General features: G+C 49.0%; 4 protein-coding genes across 5 annotated transcripts; 2 read left to right on the top strand and 2 right to left on the bottom strand.

The window, feature by feature from the left end:
* Window positions 1–1,444: 1,444 nt before the first annotated feature.
* Window positions 1,445–4,319, top strand: LOC117845823 (AAA-ATPase At3g28580). Its single transcript, XM_034726911.2, has 3 exons — window positions 1,445–2,208; window positions 2,322–3,268; window positions 3,617–4,319. The coding sequence occupies exons 2-3, from the start codon at window positions 2,352–2,354 to the stop codon at window positions 3,990–3,992; spliced, it is 1,293 nt and encodes a 430-aa protein (XP_034582802.1). The 5' UTR covers window positions 1,445–2,208; window positions 2,322–2,351; the 3' UTR covers window positions 3,993–4,319.
* An 8,446-nt stretch (window positions 4,320–12,765) lies between these two features.
* LOC117842509 (luminal-binding protein 4) lies at window positions 12,766–14,804 on the top strand. The gene is made up of 2 exons (XM_034722981.2): window positions 12,766–13,358; window positions 13,781–14,804. Exons 1-2 carry the CDS (start codon window positions 12,886–12,888, stop codon window positions 14,802–14,804), a joined length of 1,497 nt encoding a protein of 498 aa, XP_034578872.2. The 5' UTR covers window positions 12,766–12,885.
* Window positions 14,805–14,863: 59 nt separating this feature from the next.
* LOC117842263 (flavin-containing monooxygenase FMO GS-OX-like 8) lies at window positions 14,864–16,925 on the bottom strand. Its single transcript, XM_034722652.2, has 3 exons — window positions 15,930–16,925; window positions 15,761–15,843; window positions 14,864–15,662 (listed from the first exon to the last, which is right to left on the bottom strand). The coding sequence occupies exons 1-3, from the start codon at window positions 16,707–16,709 to the stop codon at window positions 15,095–15,097; spliced, it is 1,431 nt and encodes a 476-aa protein (XP_034578543.1). The 5' UTR covers window positions 16,710–16,925; the 3' UTR covers window positions 14,864–15,094.
* Window positions 16,926–17,748: 823 nt separating this feature from the next.
* Window positions 17,749–19,985, bottom strand: LOC117846458 (flavin-containing monooxygenase FMO GS-OX-like 8). 2 transcript variants are annotated; one of them, XM_034727623.2, is made up of 3 exons: window positions 18,994–19,985; window positions 18,214–18,904; window positions 17,749–18,074 (listed from the first exon to the last, which is right to left on the bottom strand). In XM_034727623.2, the coding sequence occupies exons 1-2, from the start codon at window positions 19,789–19,791 to the stop codon at window positions 18,257–18,259; spliced, it is 1,446 nt and encodes a 481-aa protein (XP_034583514.1). In that variant the 5' UTR covers window positions 19,792–19,985; the 3' UTR covers window positions 17,749–18,074; window positions 18,214–18,256. The 2 variants fall into 2 exon arrangements, with proteins under 2 accessions (XP_034583514.1, XP_034583513.1); XM_034727622.2 differs by having other exon boundaries at window positions 18,246–18,904.
* Between the last annotated feature and the right edge of the window lie 232 nt (window positions 19,986–20,217).

Genomic DNA, 20,217 nt, shown 5'->3' with positions numbered 1-20,217 from the left:
ATCTGGGGCACTCGGCAAACTTTTTTTTTTTCATTTTTCTTCTTCTCCTTCCCTTTATTCTTTTCCATAACGTGTTCTTCTAAATTTATTCCGGTGCACTTTAAAAATATCTTGTTAAATTCACTCAATAGTATATATTTGATTTTTATAAGAATAATATTCTATTATTTTATGTAGTTATTGCTTAAATTCAATTTATATCAATTAAAATTCTATAATTTCACTTAATAAAATAAAATTATCCAAAGGTTCCAAAAAAATACTAAAATTTCACATGAAACAATCTACGTTGTCTATTGCCTATACAAAAAGTTTTGTATTCAAACCACAATTCGACCGTCAGTTTGACTCTAAATCTTACTGAATCCTTCTTAACGCTACGATTCTTCTTTTGAGATGTTTCTGTTTATAAACATCGTACGTGACAAATTGTACGAAACCTTTTCAATTTTTTATTATAGCCTCCATGTATGATATCATCATATCATGACAAATCTCATGATTTTCATACTTCGTTTGCTTTTTTAAGAATTTAAAAATCATTCGGCCACACGTTCATGGTCGTGTTCCCTGAACGACATGTTCGGAATTTTTTTCATTTCCCAGGTAAGGCCTCACACTAGACTCAATAACATGAATATAATTTTTGTACTCATTTTCTTCTATTATTTGAATCACTTGCGGTTCAAATTTGACTTATACCAAAAAAAATTCTTGAAATGCAATTAATTAATTAAATATAGCAAAAACATTACTAAATTTTAACATGAAGTACCACTTATTGTATGTGGAGAGTAGAAAAAGTTTCAAGGGCAGAAGAGGAAAAAAATATTTATTTGCCGAGTGTCAAAACAAACACTCGGCAAACTTGCTTGTTTGCCGAGTGCAAAAAAAAAAACACTCGGCAAACAAGCAAGTTTGCCGAGTGTTTTTAGCGCGGAACTCGGCAAAGAGCTTGTTTGTCGAGTGGCCGAGGGAATGCACTTGGCAAACTTAAAAACACTCTGCAAACATACGGTTTCCGGTAGTGTGCTGCGGATGATGCCGCGGGCCACCACGCCCACGTGCGGCTGCAGCAAGTCAATCCGCGCCGCTGCCGCAGACCACCTAGCTCGCGGGCCGCCTCTACAGGCCGTCGCAACGACGGGCCATCGCAGCCGTGGGCTGTCGCAACCTTTGGCCGCCGTCGCGGGGCGCCGCAAATTTCGGCAACTAGCACCCTCCCATGGATCTGCTAGGGAAGGCCCCAGCGGCCTGGGCGGCGCCGGATCCGTGTTTGCTGGTGCCAGATCTGGGCCTTCCCAGCCCAGGGGCGTGGACTACTGCCTGCCGGTAGCCACCGAAGCATGAGATGAGGGTGGGCAGGATGGGGAAGGAGAGGGGAGGAGTTTCGTGGAGGAGGAGATGCTCACTCCCGCTGCCACCCTCATCGCGGCCGGATGGGCTTCCGCCGGCGGCGAGTCAGAGAGGAGTAGGGGGGTGGCGCTAGGGTCCAGCGCCCGTCCGAGTCGCCCTAGGCGACGCGGGGGCCAAGCGTTTCGGGTCGAGGTTCCTTTCGGTATCAGTTGCACATATGATTTACATATGATTTCAGTGCGTACATGAAACAACCAGCAACGATACAAAACTGATTGGGACCTAATGGGGATCATTGCCCCCTGGATGAACCACGACGAAGCTTCCCGTCCCCGAGCAGCCGCTCTCCACTCCAACTAGCTAGCTGCCTGCGACGACGCCGGCCTCTTTCCTGCAACTAGCCGGGCAGCGTCCAGCGAGTCGTCATTGCCACCACGCGCGTGCCTCCGATCCGTCCCGCCTCGCTCCTTCCCGGATGCGCACGCGAAGCTTCCTGCAGCGCCGTACGAGCCAGACGCTCGTTTCAAATTAAGGGGGCCATGGCCACCCTGCAAAACGATAATCTCCACTCGTATGAACAGTAATTAAACTACTGTTCATTGCTTAACCTAAAAAGCCTACTGTTCATTAATTTTTAGACCCAGTGTCTCGAGCTCCGCCACTGATCCCTAGCACGCTCACCTTTATTTCCGCTGTTAAAAGCAGCAGCTCCATCGCCGCCTCCCTTCCCCAACAATCCAAGAAGCCCCCGTTTGCATCTCCGATCCTTCCTCTTTCTCACGCCGACGAGATCAAACAAGGCCTGTGATCCGAGAAGGCCGGCACCAATCTCAATCTTCGATCGTTGCCAAGGTGAGCTTGCCGATGGAGCACCTCCAGTCCCTTCCCTCCACGTACCCTGTGATTATCGCGCGCGCGTTCATCTTCATTCGAGATCATCTCGTGCCTCTTTCTTTGTGTAACAGATATCGGTAGCGATAAGAGAGGCAGGCACGATGATGGCAACGATGAAGCAGTGGGTGAGCGACGGCATCCGCTCAGCGGGATTTCTCTTCTGGGCGCCGCTGCTAGCGTCCTACGTTCCGCGGGGTCTGCCCAATATGTACTTCAACCTTCACCTCCGGCGGTATGCGAGGCGGCTGGTCCCGCTTCTGGACCCCTTTGTCACTATCGACATCGTCAGCAAGAAGCCTTCCAGTTCCATGTTTGCCCAGCCTTACGAATATGGCCAGTGCAGCGACGCCTACAAGGAGGTGAAGGCGTACCTGACCAAGTTGTGCTCGCGGGACGCGCTCGCGTTCCGCGCCGATGGCACCGTCGATGGCCGCAGTTTCTTGCTCAACCTCCGCCAGGGGCAGGAGGTGACCGACCACTTCCAAGGCGTCACCGTGTGGTGGCTATTGGTGCCACGCAACAGAACCGCGTCGGAGAAGAGCCGCCTCCGCCTAATGTTCCCCCACCGGCACCGGGCGCTGATCGTCGACAAGTACCTACCGCACGTCCGTCGACAAGGCCGCGAGAATATGCTCGTCACCATCGACATCGTCGTCGATTCCATGGCCGTCGACAAGGCCAGCGACGCCTTCAATGAGGTCAAGGCGTACCTGAGTTCGGCGTGCTCGCGGGACGCGCTCAACCTCCGCGCCAAGGGTACCGACAAGGACGACAGCTTCTTGGTCAGCCTCCACGAGGGGGAGGTGGTGGCCGACCGCTTCCGCGACGTCACCTTGTGGTGGTTTTCGGTGCCAACCACCAGAAATGGTAGGCTGGAGGAGCTCCGCCTGAAGTTCCCCCAGCAGCACCGGGTGTTGATCCTGGACGAGTACCTACCGCACGTCCGCCGACAAGGCCGCAACGTCATGTTCGGCAAGCGAAGGCAGACCCTCTACACCAACAATAGAGGTTTTGGCGGGTAAGTTATATTGCACTCAGGTTAACTCACGTACATGATTTGCTACTTGATCTGATCCTTCCTATTTAATTTTCTTATGGTCTGCAGCATCTTTTGCCATGTACGTCGACTGTAATTCTATACTAGAATTTCAATTGACCGTGTTCATCCTAGCTCTTAGATCTCCATACATGCATCCCGTTAGGACTAAAATCTCATGCTTAATTGCATTTATTTATTTCTCCGTGTACTTAGCTCTCAAGGCTAAATATGCAAATCATCCAATGCCTTAGGCCAATTCTTTCTCGTTTACACACATGGATATTCTAATTAATTAGCTAGTTGTGATGGTGTCTGGTCTGCTCAAAGTGGTGATGAGCGGATCATCGTGTTGACGACCAACTTCCCAGAGAAGCTCGATCCGGCGCTCATCCGGCGTGGGCGGATGGACATGCACATCGAGATGTCCTACTGCTGCTTCGAGGCGTTCAAGATGCTAGCCAGCAACTACCTTGGCGTTGAAGATCACCCTCTGTTTCAAAGGGTCGAGGAGCTGCTGCAGGTGGTGGAGATCATTCCAGCTGACGTTGCCGAGTGCCTGCTTATGGATGAGGCCACAGGCTCCGACCGTGGTGTAGAGACATGCCTTGGGCGCCTCATCGAGGAACTCGAGAAGAAGGCCCAAGAGCAGAAAGGCAAGGTTGGAAACATTGCTGCTGCAAAGCCAAAGCGGCAGCGGCGTTGACACACCAAGTGAGTGAGGATGCTTTTAACGGGACCAGTAAGGCGGAGGCAGATCGAAGAGGCCATGTCTGTTGACTGATCGAGGAACGGCGTTGGCGTGACGAATATCTAAATAAATCCATGAAAACACTCGATCGAGTAGTAGTTTAGGGCAAAGAACCCGATGTTCCCTTTTCATTATGATGAATGGACCTATTTTTATTCAACTGTACTACTATGTACGTAGGTAAAATGTCGTTGGTCATGCCTCTGTATTTTTTTATTTTGATGAATTGGCGCCCTCGAGACGAGCAGTATTATTATCCAGGGTGATCCCTGAGTTTTGCGATGCTTAACCTACCATTGGTATCCAGTATTACTACGAACGGATCACTGAGGATTTGCTTTTAAAATGTTTGGGTTTTGGGAGAGGTTTTTTTTTGAAATGTACTTTTGGGAGAGGTTCATGGAGGTATCTGTGGTACACATCAGTTGACTCGGCTCCTAAGATGAAGTGGCTTCTTAGACGAGCTTGCTTTTATTACCTAATATGATAGCCGATTAATTTCACTACTACAAAGGACGTGAAGAGTGTCAGAAGTTTGGCATATTCAGATAGTATTTGCAGCGTTGATGTATCATATTATTAAGCCATGACCTTTTCAAGGATGGGGATTATACTTTGTTGGAAAAATTCATCCTTCTTCATCAAAGGGATATCTTTTTTGCTAGTGAATACTAATTATTTTACTAAGTGGAATTCCCTCAACAATATGACACATCAGGAGGTAATTGAATTTATCAAAGAGCATAACATATATAGATTTCGCATTTCACAAATATTGACCACGGATCGAGGAACTTCATTTATATCTAAAGAGGTTATATCTAAAGAGTTGTGGGAGTTTGTCAAATCTTATGGTATTAACTTGCTCAATTCATCTCCATATTATGCTTAAGAAAATGGTCAAGTTGAGTCTAGCAACAAGATTTTGATTAAGCTCATTAAGAAGAAGATAGAGGAGAATTTTAGAAGATGGCATGATGTATTGTCTGAAGTTTTATGGGCTCATCGTATTTCTAAACATCGTGCTACTAAAATTACTCCCTTTGAGCCTATGATCAAGAGGACGTTTTGCCCGTTGACGAGAATTTAGGCGCATATAGATTGGCTAAGCAAAATGACCTTAATGTTGTTGACTACCATGCTTTGATGATGGATAGTATTGTTGAGGTAACCGACAATATTGGAGGCTTGGAAGAAAATTGAGAAGAATAAAATTCAGAGTTGCTTGAGCGCTCTATTAGAAGATGGTAAAATTCAAGTCTTTTCAGGTTGGTGATCTGATTTGGAAGACTATTCTACCTATAGGAACAAAGAGCAACAAGTTCGACAAATGGTCTTCAAGTTGAAAAGGACCGTACAAGATTATGAAGGTGCTTTTTGAAAATTCTTATATGGTGGAGACTTTGCAGGGACAGCCGCTGCCTAGAGCTCTTAGTAGAAGGTATTTAAAGAAGTATTATTCAAGTATGTGGCAAGATGTTTAATGTTAATGTAACATGGCTGATATCTTTAAATATCACCCTTAGAGTGAATGTTGATGAGTGAATTATCTAAGAAGCATTGTCCTTAAGCTTATTTTTATTTTCTGGTATGCAAAGCTTTAAAAATAAGTACGGGGCATATGTTGGTGGCTAAATTTAGCATCAAGCCGATATGGTTGGGTCCTGAAGCCGGTGTGCCAGTCTCACCGGTCCGACCCTAGTTGGAGTAGAATTGAGGAATCCTAATAGATTAAGACTTGTAAAAGGATTTACTTGAGGGGCAAGACCTCCCTACCCTATAAATATAAAGGGCACCCTTTTGCAAGTCTTGAGGAGTCCCAATCGATCAATCAATAGTATCTTTACTTTTTTATCTCCAACTCTAATCTTTTCCAACCCCTTTTGCTCCCCCTCCTTCGTCTCTATGGTTGAGGAAGTTCTAAGTGGTATGCCGATCTCAGAGTAGCTCTAGCCGTACCATCCCTAACAAGATCCCTCCCGAGGTGGTGATCTTAGTTTTCACGGGGTGATACAGAAAACTATTTTGGTTTCATATTGGGCCAACTTAAGTTACCCGAGATCAAGAACCGAAATAACCGAACTTAAGGGGTGTTTGGATACTCCTATTAAAATTTAACACCTGTCACATCGGATGTTTGATGCTAATTAGGAGTATTAAATATAGTCTAATTATAAAACTAATTGCGCAGATGGAGTGTGTAATTTGCTAGACGAATCTATTAAGCCTAATTAGTCCATGATTTGATAATGTGGTGCTACAGTAACCATTTGCTAATGATGGATTAATTAGGCTTAATAGATTCATCTCGCGAATTAGCACAGGGTTCTGCAATTAGTTTTATAATTAGCTCATGTTTAGTCCTCCTAATTAGCATCCAAACATCCAACGTGTTACTGTTAAAATTTAGCACCTCGTATCCAAACACCCTTTTATTTTGGCTACTGATAACTGGAAACCAGAACCGACATATTCGATTTGGGTTCCGATTATTTCAATTTGATCTTCAGTTCTCGGTTAATTATGCCCACTCCTGAGAGCAGGTACAACAATTATTGTTGAATCGCCCACCACCTCATCCATCCAGGCAGCATGCTGCTATGGAGGAGAGAGAAGAAAAAAGTGCACAGCTTGGCGCAATCTGTATCTGACTACTAGCTCAACACGGAAGCCAAGAACAACAGCATTAAACAGCATGCAGTGGCAAAGCTGTTTTTTGGGTGGGCCAATCTGAATAAAGAAATATTATAAGAAGAGTTTTGAGAAGATAAAAAGTTAAGCGACCATTGCTGTGTGCACCTTGCCTGCATTATCATTTGTTGATGACATGTGTTGTCATTTGTTGATGACATGTGTTGTCTTATAGACAAGATATTGGCTCTATTAGTGACCTTGCTCTGAGGAGTAATAGGAAGGATGGGAGAAGAGGTCATTGGTTGGCCCAGTGATCCAGTCCGATCCCGTGCGTCCTCTATCTTCAGTGTATGTGTGTGTGCTGAACGGCTAAACCCTCTGAAACCCCCACCGCGGCCATCGAATCGAGTCGATAGAGAAAAACCAGCGCAAACCGAACAGGATATGGACTCGGCTCTGCGCTGCGCACGCAGGCTAACCCAATTATATATCGATCTATAAATCGCAATTTGTACACTGCTCCCTACTAAACCAAGGATCGTTTGTTTCTGTTGATGCTAGTATTCGATAATTCAATGGCTCCCATAGATTGCGCCATTAGCGCTTTCGCATGCATGGCTCCTTGCAGCAGTGGCCGTCGACCTGAGCAACACCAACTCCTGCGTCGCCGGCTACGGCCGCGGCGGCCACGCCGAGTCCATGTTCCATCTCTGCATCCCCTCCTGGATCGCCTTCCCCGATGACGGCGGGGTCCTCGTCGGCAAGGACGCTAGGAACTACACTGCTGTCAAACCATGAGACAGATAACTCAAAAACGTTTTCCACTACTTTGCATGAAAGTAAACTGCATCATTTCTATCTAGATGTGCATTTTAAGATTGATCTAGTGTGAAACCCTTATCCCAAAATAAGTTTTGCAACCTATAACTAATCCTATCAAGATACCACTCTAGGAAAGTAAAGTCACACAAGTTATAAGTAAAAAATGCGGAAACGTAAAGGAAGGGATGAGGGGGAAGCAAACTCTTGACACAAGAATTTATCCCGTGGTATCGGTAGCCATTAAGTCACCACTAGTCCACGTTGTTGAAGCACTCACACAAGAGTATTGCTTCCCGGTCACCAAGTCTCTCCCAAGGCGCCCCTTGATTTGCCATAAAGGCTCAGCCACTAAGGCTCATGCCAATTCCCTCGGTCACCTTGATGTCGTCTCCACTAATGAGCTTCTCCATGAAGGAAGGGGGTCTCCACATCCCCCGCACATAGTCGTCGACGCTGCTCCACACCAACCCGGAGGGTCAAAGACATGCCGACGAGCCACTAAGGCCCCAGGACGCTGGCACACCTCTTGTACAGCGTGGTTCACTCTAGAACCTGATCACAAGGTAGGCACATCTTGCACTCATTCCTCTTTAGGCCTATCCTAACACTAATCACTCTTCTAAGCTTGTGCTAAATCTTGGATGAATCACTTTAGCACTTTTGGTGGTATGGATGTGTTCGTGATGAGTCTTGGTCTTCAATGCACTCTTTTACGCTCCAACCCCTCCAAATGGGCGAGTAGAGGGGGTATAAATAGCCCAAGGGCTGAAAAGAACCGTTGCTCCAACGGCTAGCAAATTTTGGTACCATCGGATGTTCCGATGGTTTGATTTCATAGGCATCAGAACATCTGGTGCCACTGCTCATGCCATATAGCCGGTGGATCCCTCTGACATCATTTCTCCTATGCTTCATCCGATGGTGCCATCGGAATATCCAGTGCTGAAGGAAATCTGATCAAAACCTTTCTGGAACTCTCTGAAGTAAATATGCTTCGTCTGATGCCTCCTCTTTACCTGCCATTGGATCATCCGGTGCTATTAAGTTCTCTTCGTCTTCCAATCCTTCTCTTTAGAATTCATCCGACGCAACTAGAAAATGGGCCATCGGAACATACGATGGTATGTCTTTAACTTGACTTCTTCGCAGCGTACCAATTGCTCCGGTGGTTGCTCCGATGCACTTCAGATAGGGTATTGGAACATCCGATGGTGCATTTTTCCTCCCAATTCGTCCAATGCAATCACTAAAGATACCATCATTTGGATTCTTCAATACCATAGAATAATCCTTGGTACCATAACTTGGTCACTTGAATACCATAGCTTAGATGCTTGAATACCATGACTTGGATATCAAGAATATCATAGCTTGGATGTTTAAATATCATGATTTGGACCTTACCATGGTTCGGTTTGTATACTTGGGACCTATAAAAACCTACAAGGCACATGCTTAGCAAACTATTAGTTCCAGTGATTATGTTGTCCTCCATTTTTTCACAATCCCACCATCAAACATACGAACTAAACAATCTATCTAAAAAAATAAATACTTTACCAAACCAACTATAGCAAGTATATTACGAAATAAACATATTAGACATATTAATTGGACATCAATTGGACATATTGCACAAATAAACCTACCAATGTCATGTACACTATACAAATGGATCGATAACTAGATACATCTAAGCATGCAACAAGTTCTACACGTCAAAATCGTGGGCAAAGAGTCTACTGCGTATGAACTAAGCATCCACTACTACGTAACAACATTAAATTTCATCAAAAAGTCGAAACAACATTCTAAAACCTAACCTTAGTCACCTAAACATCCACCAATCTAGCAAATGGTACGGTAAAACAAGGGGAAAAATGGGGAAATACCTTCCCAAGGATGCGGTGATCGATTCCCCCAAATTTCCCCACCAAAAATCGCCGAATTTGGAGGGGATTTTGGGAGGGGGGGAGGCGTCGGGCAGCGAGTTGGAGGTGCTGCTCAGGTCTGCCTAGAGGACGAAGAGAGGAGGAAGGGCGTCGCGCAGCGGTATGGGAGGCGTTGCCGCACCAGGCGGTCTAGCGTGTCAAGTGCACCACCAAGTCAGCACCGCGCTGGTGCTGCTTTCCACGCCACACCAACGTTTTGCCGCGTCACGGCCCACGGCGCGACCAAAAGGGTCACAACGTGCAAATAAAGTTGGGGAGAGTTTTTCTAAAAATATCTTTAAAAATTAAAAAAAAAACTCGAGAATCTGCCGTATAAGGTTGTGGAGAAGGACGTGAGACCTCACATCGAGATGGAAACTAAGGCTTTTGGGGTGTTTGGCTCTAGGAGGGCTAAACTTTAACCCTGTCATATCAGATGTTTAGATACTAATTAGGAGTATTAAACATAGTCTAATTATAAAACTAATTACACAGATGGAGGCTAATTTGTGAGACAAACCTATTAAGCCTAATTAGTCCATGATTTGATAATGTGGTGCTACAGTAACCATTTGCTAATGATGGATTAATTAGGTATAATAGATTCGTCTCGCGAATTAACCAGGGTTCTGCAATTAGTTTTATAGTTAGCTCATGTTTAGTCCTTCTAATTAGTATTTGAATATTTGATGTGACGGGGCTAAACTTTAGCCATGGTATCCGAACAATCCCTTCGTCTTCCTTACGAGATCCCTGTGCTCTGGTTCTCTTCGCGGTCCAGCTCGACCTCCTGGTGCCCGACGGTGTGGACGGCGAGTTTCGTCAACAACGGTGGCGCGGCGTTGTCGTCTGGTACGTGGTCGTCGTCGGTGACGGCTTGAGGTAGCAGCAGCTGACCATCGAGCACGACGTGGCCATCGCAGCAACATCAGCTCGATGCCGTCGTCCGCGTGGCGCGGCAGCAGCTCCGAGCGGCGGCTTCAACTCGCGGCCGGTCATCCTCCTCCTAGCACGCTCGGGCTGCTCCAGTTCTTGCTCCGCTCACGGCGCTAGCTGTGGTCAGCGAAGGCAAAGCGGAGCGGACGGCGCGGCAGCAGGGGCGCGGCTCCTGCTACGGTGCGTCGCCCATGCGTCCTCCTTCCCACGAACGGCAGCGGAGGCTTGGAACTCGGGGTTTTCTCCCACGTTGGTCCAGGGCGCAAGGAGGCGGCGGCCTTGGTTGGAAAGGTGGTTCTGGTGGTGGTTTTCATGGTGCGCTGCTCGGAGCAAACAAGGGAGGAGCAGGAGGGCGAGCTGCAGGTTGCTGTGTGGCTTCGGAGAAGAAAATCAGGTGGAGGAAGGCAAGGCTTGATCGGCTGCTGGCGTGAGGAGTTGAAGGGCGCAGGTGCTCCTTGCTGCTTTGGGCCTGCTGCTTGGATTGGAGCAGAGAGGGACGGAACGAGATGCAGCGCTCGTTGATTTGCTGCGGTGGAAGAAAGGAAAGACAGAGGAGAGAGCGGCTGCTGCTGGTGGATTTAGTCTCGCGGTGGAAGAAACAGGCAAGGGATAAAGCGAGCAGACAAGATGCGGCGGCGGCTCGGGAGAGACGGAGAGCTGTGAGGCTTTATAGCAAGAGACTAGGGTTTGGAAGCTTGAAGATTTCGAGGGAACGGCGGGGATCCTCGGCGTCTGTGCCAGGGGGCGCGTGGCGCGCATTGGCGGAGCTGGGCGGAGCGGCGTCGTTTGTCTGCGTGCAGCGTGGAGGAGAAAGGGGAACAGGGAGATGGCCGCGTGCGCTGGGCTGGCGAGCAGAGCAGGCCAAGCTGGGCTGGCGCATGCGTGCGGCCCAACAGGTCCGGTGGCCTGGTTGCTGAGCACGCTGGGCTGGGTGGTGGCCAGGCCAGGCTGCTGGTTTGTGTGTGTGCTCGTGCGAGATTAGGCCGAGCCGCTGGGCTAGTGGACAGCTTGGGTGCAAAGTTAGCCGCATCAAGTTATGTTCTCTTATTTAAAGTTAGCATTAGTTTGTATGTTGAATCTAATTCAAAATACAAGCTCACACATGAGATCCAAATAAAATTCAAATCACTCGCGCAAGCATGTTCTAAATTTTAAATGCCCAAATTAATTACTACATTTTAAATTTTGCAAAAATTAATATCCCTCATCAATTTTGAGGGATATTACAGGATCCGTAGCCTAACTGTTTTTTTCACCAAAATGGTGGCCAATGATTGTTCATAGGTTCATGTGGACGATGCATGCAATGTCGAGACTGTGTTCATCTGCACGCACCCCCTCCACTTTTTTTTACTGGCGTCTGGCAAAAGCCTACCATCGACAAGCATTAGTGTTTGTTTGGCCTTATTGTTCTTTGTAGTCATATTGTAGATCATTTGTGCCGGGACTTTGTTGTCTCCACATGCTGGGGACCATGTCAATCGTAGAGATCGGATTTTTGTGTAGTTTGGTTAATGTTCAAGGTCCTTTGTCTTTTTACAAAATCAGGAGTTTTCACTGTTTAAGATGGAAAAACAATTCCACTGACCTACGACTCTTGCAGTCTTGCTGGAAGACGGGACAAAAAACAAGCTCCACGGTAAAGCACAAGGGGGAAAAAAACTAAATTACTTCTGTCAAGTATAATCAAAGTTTGGATAATCCCCTAAAGGATTTTTGGTTCAATTTATCCTTTTTATTTCTCCATACATAAGTTGAATTTAAATTTAACTGTTGCAGCATGTTAGTGGACATCACAATGTCTGTAAAAAATATATATTATGAGTTTTCATTTAATTTTGTACCTTAAGTTTAAATTAATTATTAAATGTCCTACCCCATATTCATGATGTATTTTTCTAACATGTGTCACGATGTCAGTTATCATCTTACAAAATTTGAAGCCAGACTCCACTTGTGCGTTGAGAAAAAAAAGATAAATTGTATTAGGGGTAAATTGAACCAAATAATATAATTTAGACGGTAACCTAAACAAAAAAATAATTTAGGGAATTATTTAGGTCGATGCATTTTAAACATGCCAATGCGACCAAGCATGCAACAGGCCTGCAGATGCGCACGGCACACGCGCACTGTCGGGCAAGCGTGTGCCGCTGCCGAGCACATGCATGGTCAATCAAACGTGTTACGGTAGAAATTTTTGATGTTGCAAATGTTGCAGAGGTTTGCAATTGCCGCAGATCTATGCATCTCGTGATGTTAATTACGATGATGGAGGATTTTGAGATGTTTAAATGTTATAATATCTTGCTTTTGATGTTTATTTCATCTATTGATCCTTTATGCTGCAGCACACCTACATTTATTTGCTTATAGTAATGTTGCATGAAATATGTTCCGATGGAAAATTTTCCATGGAAGATCCGGACGTCGGACGACGTGGGTCACGCACGTCATGCTGGTGCAAACCGAACCAGATATCCAACGCATACGGGTCGGATTAACCAGCGCAAACCGAACGGGATATGGACTCGATCGGCATTGCGCCGCGCACGCTGGTTGACCCAATCTGTACATTATCGATCTATAAATCGCCTACTAAACCAGGGATCGTTTGTTATCTGTTGATGCTAGCATTCGGTAATTCAATGGCAGGCATAGGTCGCGCCATTAGGGTTTTCGCATGGCTCCTTGCAGCAGTAGCGTTGCTCTTCTCGGGTACGGCGAGGGCGCTACTGGATCACGAAGACTACGAGCCTCGTCGTCATCGGTCCTACCCACTCGGGACGGTGATCGCCGTCGACCTGGGCAACACCAACTCCTGCGTCGCCGGCTACGGCCCCGGCGGCCACGCCGAGTCCATGTTCCATCTTTGCATCCCCTCCTGGATCGCCTTCCCCGACGACGGCGGGGTACTAGTCGGCGACGACGCCAGGAACTACGCAGCTGTCAACCCCCAAGCCGCCTTCTCCGGCTTCAAGCGCCTCCTCGGCCAGAGGTAAGCATCAGATTGATTTCCTCTTCCAATTAATTCTTTTCCCTTAATTTCGACCATGCAATACCGGTCCTAAGATTTTTGAGATCCTATGGCGAACTCATCACGACGGCCGCTCTATGCTATATATAAATCTTATAATATGTAAGCGCTAATTTTTCTTGTAAAATGAAAACAAATCTGGTGATATATTTTTTAAGTTAACATGTTTGATAATGTAGACTAAAACTACTATGATTACCTTAAAGAAGAGTAGAACTCCATAATATCTATTCTTCTTGATGCAAAATCATCAAGGACGGTATTGAGATTAATGGCATCAGATCGATTTCCTCTTCCAATTACTAATTCTTTCCCCTTTCGACCATGCATGATGCTGAATGAATTGGTGAGAATCCTTTTTTTTTTCTTCCGATCCCAAGCAGAGTGAGCAGGCTGTACGAAGGAGGGTTCGTTCAGAGAGTCATCGAGAATCTGCCCTACAAGGTTGTGGAGAAGGACGTGAGACCTCACATCCAGATGGAGACCAAGGACGGGGTGGTCAGGCATCTCAGCATCGAGGCGATGACGGCCACGGTGTTCGCCAAGCTCAAGGACATGGCGGAGGCGCACCTCGGCCGCAAGGTCCAGCACGCCGTGTTCACTCTTCCGCAGCATTACTGCACTGAGGCGGCGAGGGACGCGGTGCTGGACACCGGCAGATACGCCGGCCTGCACGCCGTGAGGATACTCGACGAGCCCATCGCGGCCGCCGTCGCCTACGGCCTCCACGGGAAGCTGCGCGACAAGGGGAACGTCCTCGTCCTGCACGTCGGCGGTGGCACGGCCGAAGCTAGCGTGCTGACGTTCGCGGATGGGGTCTTTGAGTTCTTGGGAGCGCACCTCGAGCCTTTCTTTGGAGGAGATGACTTTGATCGGAGGGTCATGGACCACTTCATCGGATTGGTCAGGGACAAGTATGGACGGGACATCAGCAACGACAGAGCTGCTCTCAGGAAGCTCAGGGCAGCATGTGAAGACGCCAAGAAGACATTGAGCGGTGAGGACCTTGCACTCGTGAACGTCGAATCGCTTGTTGATGGAGTGGATTTGTCGGAGCCGCTGACACGGGCCAAGTTTGAGGAACTGAACCATGATCTGTTCCCCAAAGTCATCGAGCTGGTGGATACGGCCATGTCGCAAGCTGAGCTAGGGAAGGAGAAGAGGGAATTGATCGATGAAGTCATTCTTATTGGTGGAAGCACCATGATCCCAAAGGTTAGAGAGCTCATCAAAGACTACTTCGAGGGGAAGAAGGAGCTGAATACAAAGCTGAAACCCGACGAAGCGGTTGCTTTTGGAGCCACTCTTCTTAGCCATCCTTCTGCAAGTGGTTATCCCTGTATGGGAGTCAACAACCGCTATCAGATTGGGGGGGCATCAGATAACTGTTATGCCTATGGCTACTAACTGTTGCTTCAGATTAAGATTATATTTATGTTGTACAAGGCTAATTTCTCAGTGTAAAGTGCTGAAATACCTTGTTTAATAAATTGTTGATGCAGTGTACTACAAGCTTTTGTTCTACAATGAAATTTGCAATTTATAGGAGCAGTTGTACAATCCAAAAAAAGGAATGTATAGGCATTCGAGGAAAGCTATGGATTTGGATTGGAACGTAAATATTTGAATATAGTTCAAAAAATGAAAAAAAAAAGACCTAGAATACAGATTATGGACACGTGCATTAAATAAATTTATCACGTGCAGATCTTTGGCGGTGGGTGTAGTGGCTCTGGCTCTGGTATGACGTCGTCGTCTTGGCCATCGTTGTCCTCGGTCTTAAGCCAGCCCTCCGAGCGCAGGCCTTGCAGCACAAGGTCGCTGTCGTGGTAGTCGTCACGGAACGTCTCCGTGTCGTCGCACAAGCGTGTGACGGCCGCCCGGAGGAGCTCCTTCTTCCACTCCGGCAGCCGCGGGAAGCCGCAGTGCTTCTCCCCGAACTCGTCGCAGTACTTCCAGTCGAAGAAGATGGCATGCGAGAGGCGCTTGGGCACGCCGGCGGTCTCCCTGGCGCGGTGGTACTCCTCGACGGAGCGCATCATCTCCTCCGGCGACGGCAGCGATCTCCGGCCGGATAGCACCTGCGCCACCCACCTCGCCTGCACCTCGTAGAACAGCGGCACGGCCACCGTCCTGGGCAGGCCGATGAAGGAGAGCGACGGCGCCAGAGACGGCGGGAAGGTGTGCTCGTACAGCGGGCCCACGCGGTTGTCGTCGACGGTGACGAGCCCGCCCGTGTCCAGGAACGGGAACGACAAGTCGTACCTTCAATTCAATTCATTGGATTGTATCGAGCGTCGTCAGTAAGCATCAAGCATTTCTTCCCAGAAGATGAGCAGAGCAGATGATGGATTATTGCTCACCCAGTGCAGTAGATGACGGCGTCGGCGACGACACACGATCCGTCGGCGAACATTACCCGCCCATCCTCGCACAAGCACTCGATCTGCATATTCATTTGATGAGAGATCATGAGATCACATCGGCACCTCGATCAGACTCTGAAGGAATGAAAGATAGATTTGAAATTGCCTGGAGGTGCAGGTGAAGGTTGTGGTGCCTGGACACAGCTTTCCTCATGCCGGGGACGACGGCGCCGTCGTCCATGGACTTGACGCTGACGTGCACCTCCCTCGCCACCTCGCGGAGCTCCAACGCGATCTCCTTGCCGCTCTCGCCGCAGCCGACGACGACGACGACCTCGCCGCGGAAGGAGTCGGGAACGCGGTACGAGTGGGAATGCAGCTGCCGCCTCCTCCAATTCTCCATGCCGTTGATGGTTGGGAGCTTTGGCTGGGAGTACTGGCCGGAGGCGACGACGACGGCGTCGAACACCTCCACCGTTGCCTGATCAGCCTCACCTTGTTTGGCGCTCCTCACCGTCCACCGCATGACGCCGCCGTCGTCGCCGCGGGCCGCCATGCCGACGTGCAGGACCTTGGTGTTGAGCCTGACGGCGTCCATGAGCCCGAACGCGTCGCAGAAGTGCCTGATGTACCTGAGGAACTCGCCGTGGCAGGGGTAGCGCCGGGAGTCGCCGGTGCCGTCATGTCGGGGGTAGAAGGGGAAGTCGGAGAAGCCCATGCTATCCCTTGGCGCATTGAGCCGGAGAGAGGCGTAGACGCCGCTGTGCACGCCGGCGATGCCGAGGGGATCGCCGGCGTCGGTCCCCGGGTCGTACAGCCACTGCCCGCCGACGCCGGCGCTCTGCTCCATGACCGTCACGTCGTGGCCCTCCCGGCGCAGTTCGCGGGCGGAGATCAGGCCCGAGACGCCGGCGCCGACCACGCACACCGTCTTAGTCGACACCATCGTCGTCGCGGGGACGATCCTAGCTGCGACCCTGCCGGACACGCAGGCATATAGAGCAAGATTTTGTACTCCGACGCCATGGCGAGTGGTCGCGCGTGCGCCACGCCCGTCACGCCTCAGCCCGGGCTCGTTCCATGTGCTTGCTGCCAGTGGCGTGGCACACGAGTCCAAACATTCTCTCTCTCTCAGCCCGGGCTCGTTTCATGTGCTTGCTGCCAGTGGCGTGGCACACGAGTCTAAACATTCTAGCCTTGTTTAGTTGCCAAAGTTTGGAGGTGCCAAATTACTGTTACAGCACTGTAGCACACTGTAGCGTTTCGTTTGTATTTGTGAATTATTATCCAAACATTGACTAATTAGGCTCAAAAGATTCGTCTCGCAAAGTATAACAAAACTGTGCAATTAGTTTTTAATTTCGTCTACATTTAGTACTCCATGCATGTACCGCAAGTTTGATGTGATGGGGAATCTTCTTTTTGCATAGTGCCAAAGTTGGGAGTTGGGGGTGAACTAAACAAGGGCGCTCTCTCTCAGCCCGGGCTCGTTTCATGTGCTTGCTGCCAGTGGCATGGCACACGAGTCCAAACATTCTCTCTCTCTGCATTCTCTCTCTGCATTTTGTTCTTTTTCATCATCTTCTTCCTCTTCTTCCGAAAACATGCTCACATACTCTATATTCCACCACAAGGAACCTAAGCAATAATTGAGCTACGTTAAGTGTAGCTGTTTCTTTAAATTTGTGACCACTATTTTTCCTTTATTCTCAGTCCAACTTAAAGACATCTTATCTACTTTTATGATCCGTGTATAGGCTTTTGCTCTCTTCCTTTCACCGTGCAGTGGTGATCCTCATCATCTCCCCGGGGAGCATCGATTCTCAATCCTTATCCTTTGGTTGAAGAGGATACCTCACCTTCGAAATTTGAGTGTTGTAGCTTTTTTCGATCAGTCTTCGAAGTTGTTGTCTTTTTTAAGATGATTGAATTACAACATTTATTCACTCGATGCATGTGGCAGAAGAAGACGCGCTCTTTTTCAATGATGTAATAGCATGTATTGTAAGGTAAAGTGTCAATTTCATGTTGGTCCACAGATTTTCTTAATTAAATGCACGCTAATGAAAAGGAACCAGATTGAAAATTACATCTTCTACATACTACCTTCTACATACTACGCCATTTGGTCGTTATCAAGCTCTGAAATCTCAAAAATGAAAGAATAAAAAGAGAAAAAGAAGAAGAAGAAGAAATGACATGGCCATCAGGCATCAGGGCCGCCGTCCATTGTTTCCCAAAACCCGGTGGTGAAGAATCTCGGTGGAACCCAAACATCCCATCCCTTTGTCTCACATGTTCACGTGAACACCTTAAATCAAAACCAAATAAGTCATATTATATTCTTTATGAAATATTATTTCATAATATATCTATTCGTCGGTATCATAAATTTTTGTAATTCTCTATAATTTTGATCAAATATAAAATGGTTTGACACATTCACCTACAATTTACGACAGAAAGAGTAGATAATTGGTACTTGTCATAGGCCTATGGCTGTGGTTGTGCGAGGCTCGTCGTCGTCATCGCCAGCTCGCCATCCATCTCAACTCTTGGCGTATCTGCATCGACAAGCCACCCTTCCGAGCGCAACCCCTCACGGACGAGGTCACTGTCATGGTGGTAGTCGTCACGGAAGCTCTCTCTGTTGTCACGCAAGCGTGTCAAGGACGAGCAGAGGAGCTCCTTCTTCCACCCGTCGAGCCTTGGGAAGCCACAGTACTTCTCCCCGAGGTCGTCGCAGTACTCCAAGTCGTCCAAGACGTGGGTGTGGCGCTTGGGCACGCCGGCCATCTCCCTGGCGCGTTGGTACTCGTCGACGGAGCGCATCATCTCCTCCTCCGACGGCAGCGCGCTCCGGCCGGACAGCACCTGAGCCACCCACCTCGCCTGCACCTCGTAGAACCGCGGCACGACCACCATCCTGGGCAGGCCGACGAAGGAGAGCGACGGCGCCAGCGCCGGCGGGAAGGTGTGCTCGTACAGCGGTCCGACGCGGTTGTCGTCGACGGTCACCAGCCCCCCCGTGTCCAGGAACGGGTACCAGTAGTTGTACCCGGTGCAGTAGATGACGGCGTCGGCGACGACACACGAGCCGTCAGCGAACACCACCCGGCCGTCCTCGCACAAGCACTCGATCTGCACAAGGAAGATCATATCAGATCAGATCACGTTTATTTGTCAGAATCTGAATGATTTGGAAACTTGAATTTGTATTTGATTGCTGCCTGGAGGTGCAGGTGCAGGTTGTGGTGCCTGGACACGGCCTTGGACACGCCGGGAGTGACGTCGTCACCCATGGACTTGACGCTGATGTGCACCTCCCTCGCCACGTCGCAGAGCTCCAGCGCGATCTCCTTGCCGCTCTCATGGCAACCGACGACGACGACCACCTCGCCGCGGAAGGAGTCGGGGACGCGGTACGAGTGGGAATGCAGTTGCCTCCCCTTCCACTTGTCCATGCCATTGATGCTTGGGAGCCTTGGCTGGGTGTACTGGCCGACGGCGACGACGACGGCGTCGAACACCTCCTCCTCCGTGATCACCTCACCGGGCTTCATCCACCTCACCACCCACCGCAAGCGCTTGTCACCGGCAGCAGCGCCGCCGTCGTCGGGCGGCGCCACGCCGACATGCACGACCCTGGTGTTGAACCTGACAACATCCATGATCCCAAACGCATCGCAGAAGTCCCTGATGTACCTGAGGAACTCGCCGTGGCACGGGTAGCGCCGGGCGTCGCCGCTGCCGCCGTCGCCCTTGGGGTAGAATGGGAAGCCGGAGAAGCCGGTGACCTCCCTCGGGATGATGAGCCGGAGGGAGGCGTAGATACTGCTGTGCACGCCGGCCGTCCCGAGGGGGTCGCCGGCGTCGGTCATCGAGTCGTACAGCCACTGCCCGCCGACGCCGCCGCTCTGCTCCATGACCGTCACGGCGTGGCCCTCCCGGAGCAGCTCCCGGGCAGACGCCAGCCCCGAGACGCCGGCGCCGACCACGCACACCTTCTTCTTCGACGACGACACCATCCGCCGCCGCCGCCGATCGATCGGCCTGCAGATGCACCTCGTCAGAGATTGTGTGATCCCCGAGTAATCTTGAGCATCGATGGAGTCGTCCAACTGCTCCTGACGTCCTGCTTTTGTATGACTGGCCGGCCATTCACCAAACTCTACGGGTCTTTGTCAATACCTAAGGCTGTGTTGCAAATAAAGGAAGGTTCTGTCAGACAATCTTTGCATTATCAATGGCTGATCTTTGAGCCTGGGTGTTTGGGAGGTGGGGGTTAAACTTTAGCCCTATCACATCAAATGTTCGGATATTAATTAGGAGGACTAAACATAAGCTAATTACAAAACTAATTGCAGAACCCCTAGGCTAAATCGCGAGACAAATCTATTAAGCCTAATTAATCCATCATTAGTGAATGGTTACTGTAGCACCACATTGTCAAA

The sequence above is a fragment of the Setaria viridis genome, chromosome 2 (genome assembly GCF_005286985.2).
Source record: "Setaria viridis chromosome 2, Setaria_viridis_v4.0, whole genome shotgun sequence".
Taxonomy (NCBI): domain Eukaryota; kingdom Viridiplantae; phylum Streptophyta; class Magnoliopsida; order Poales; family Poaceae; genus Setaria; species Setaria viridis.
Note: the sequence above shows the minus strand (reverse complement) of the source record. Positions and strands in the feature narration are given on the sequence as shown.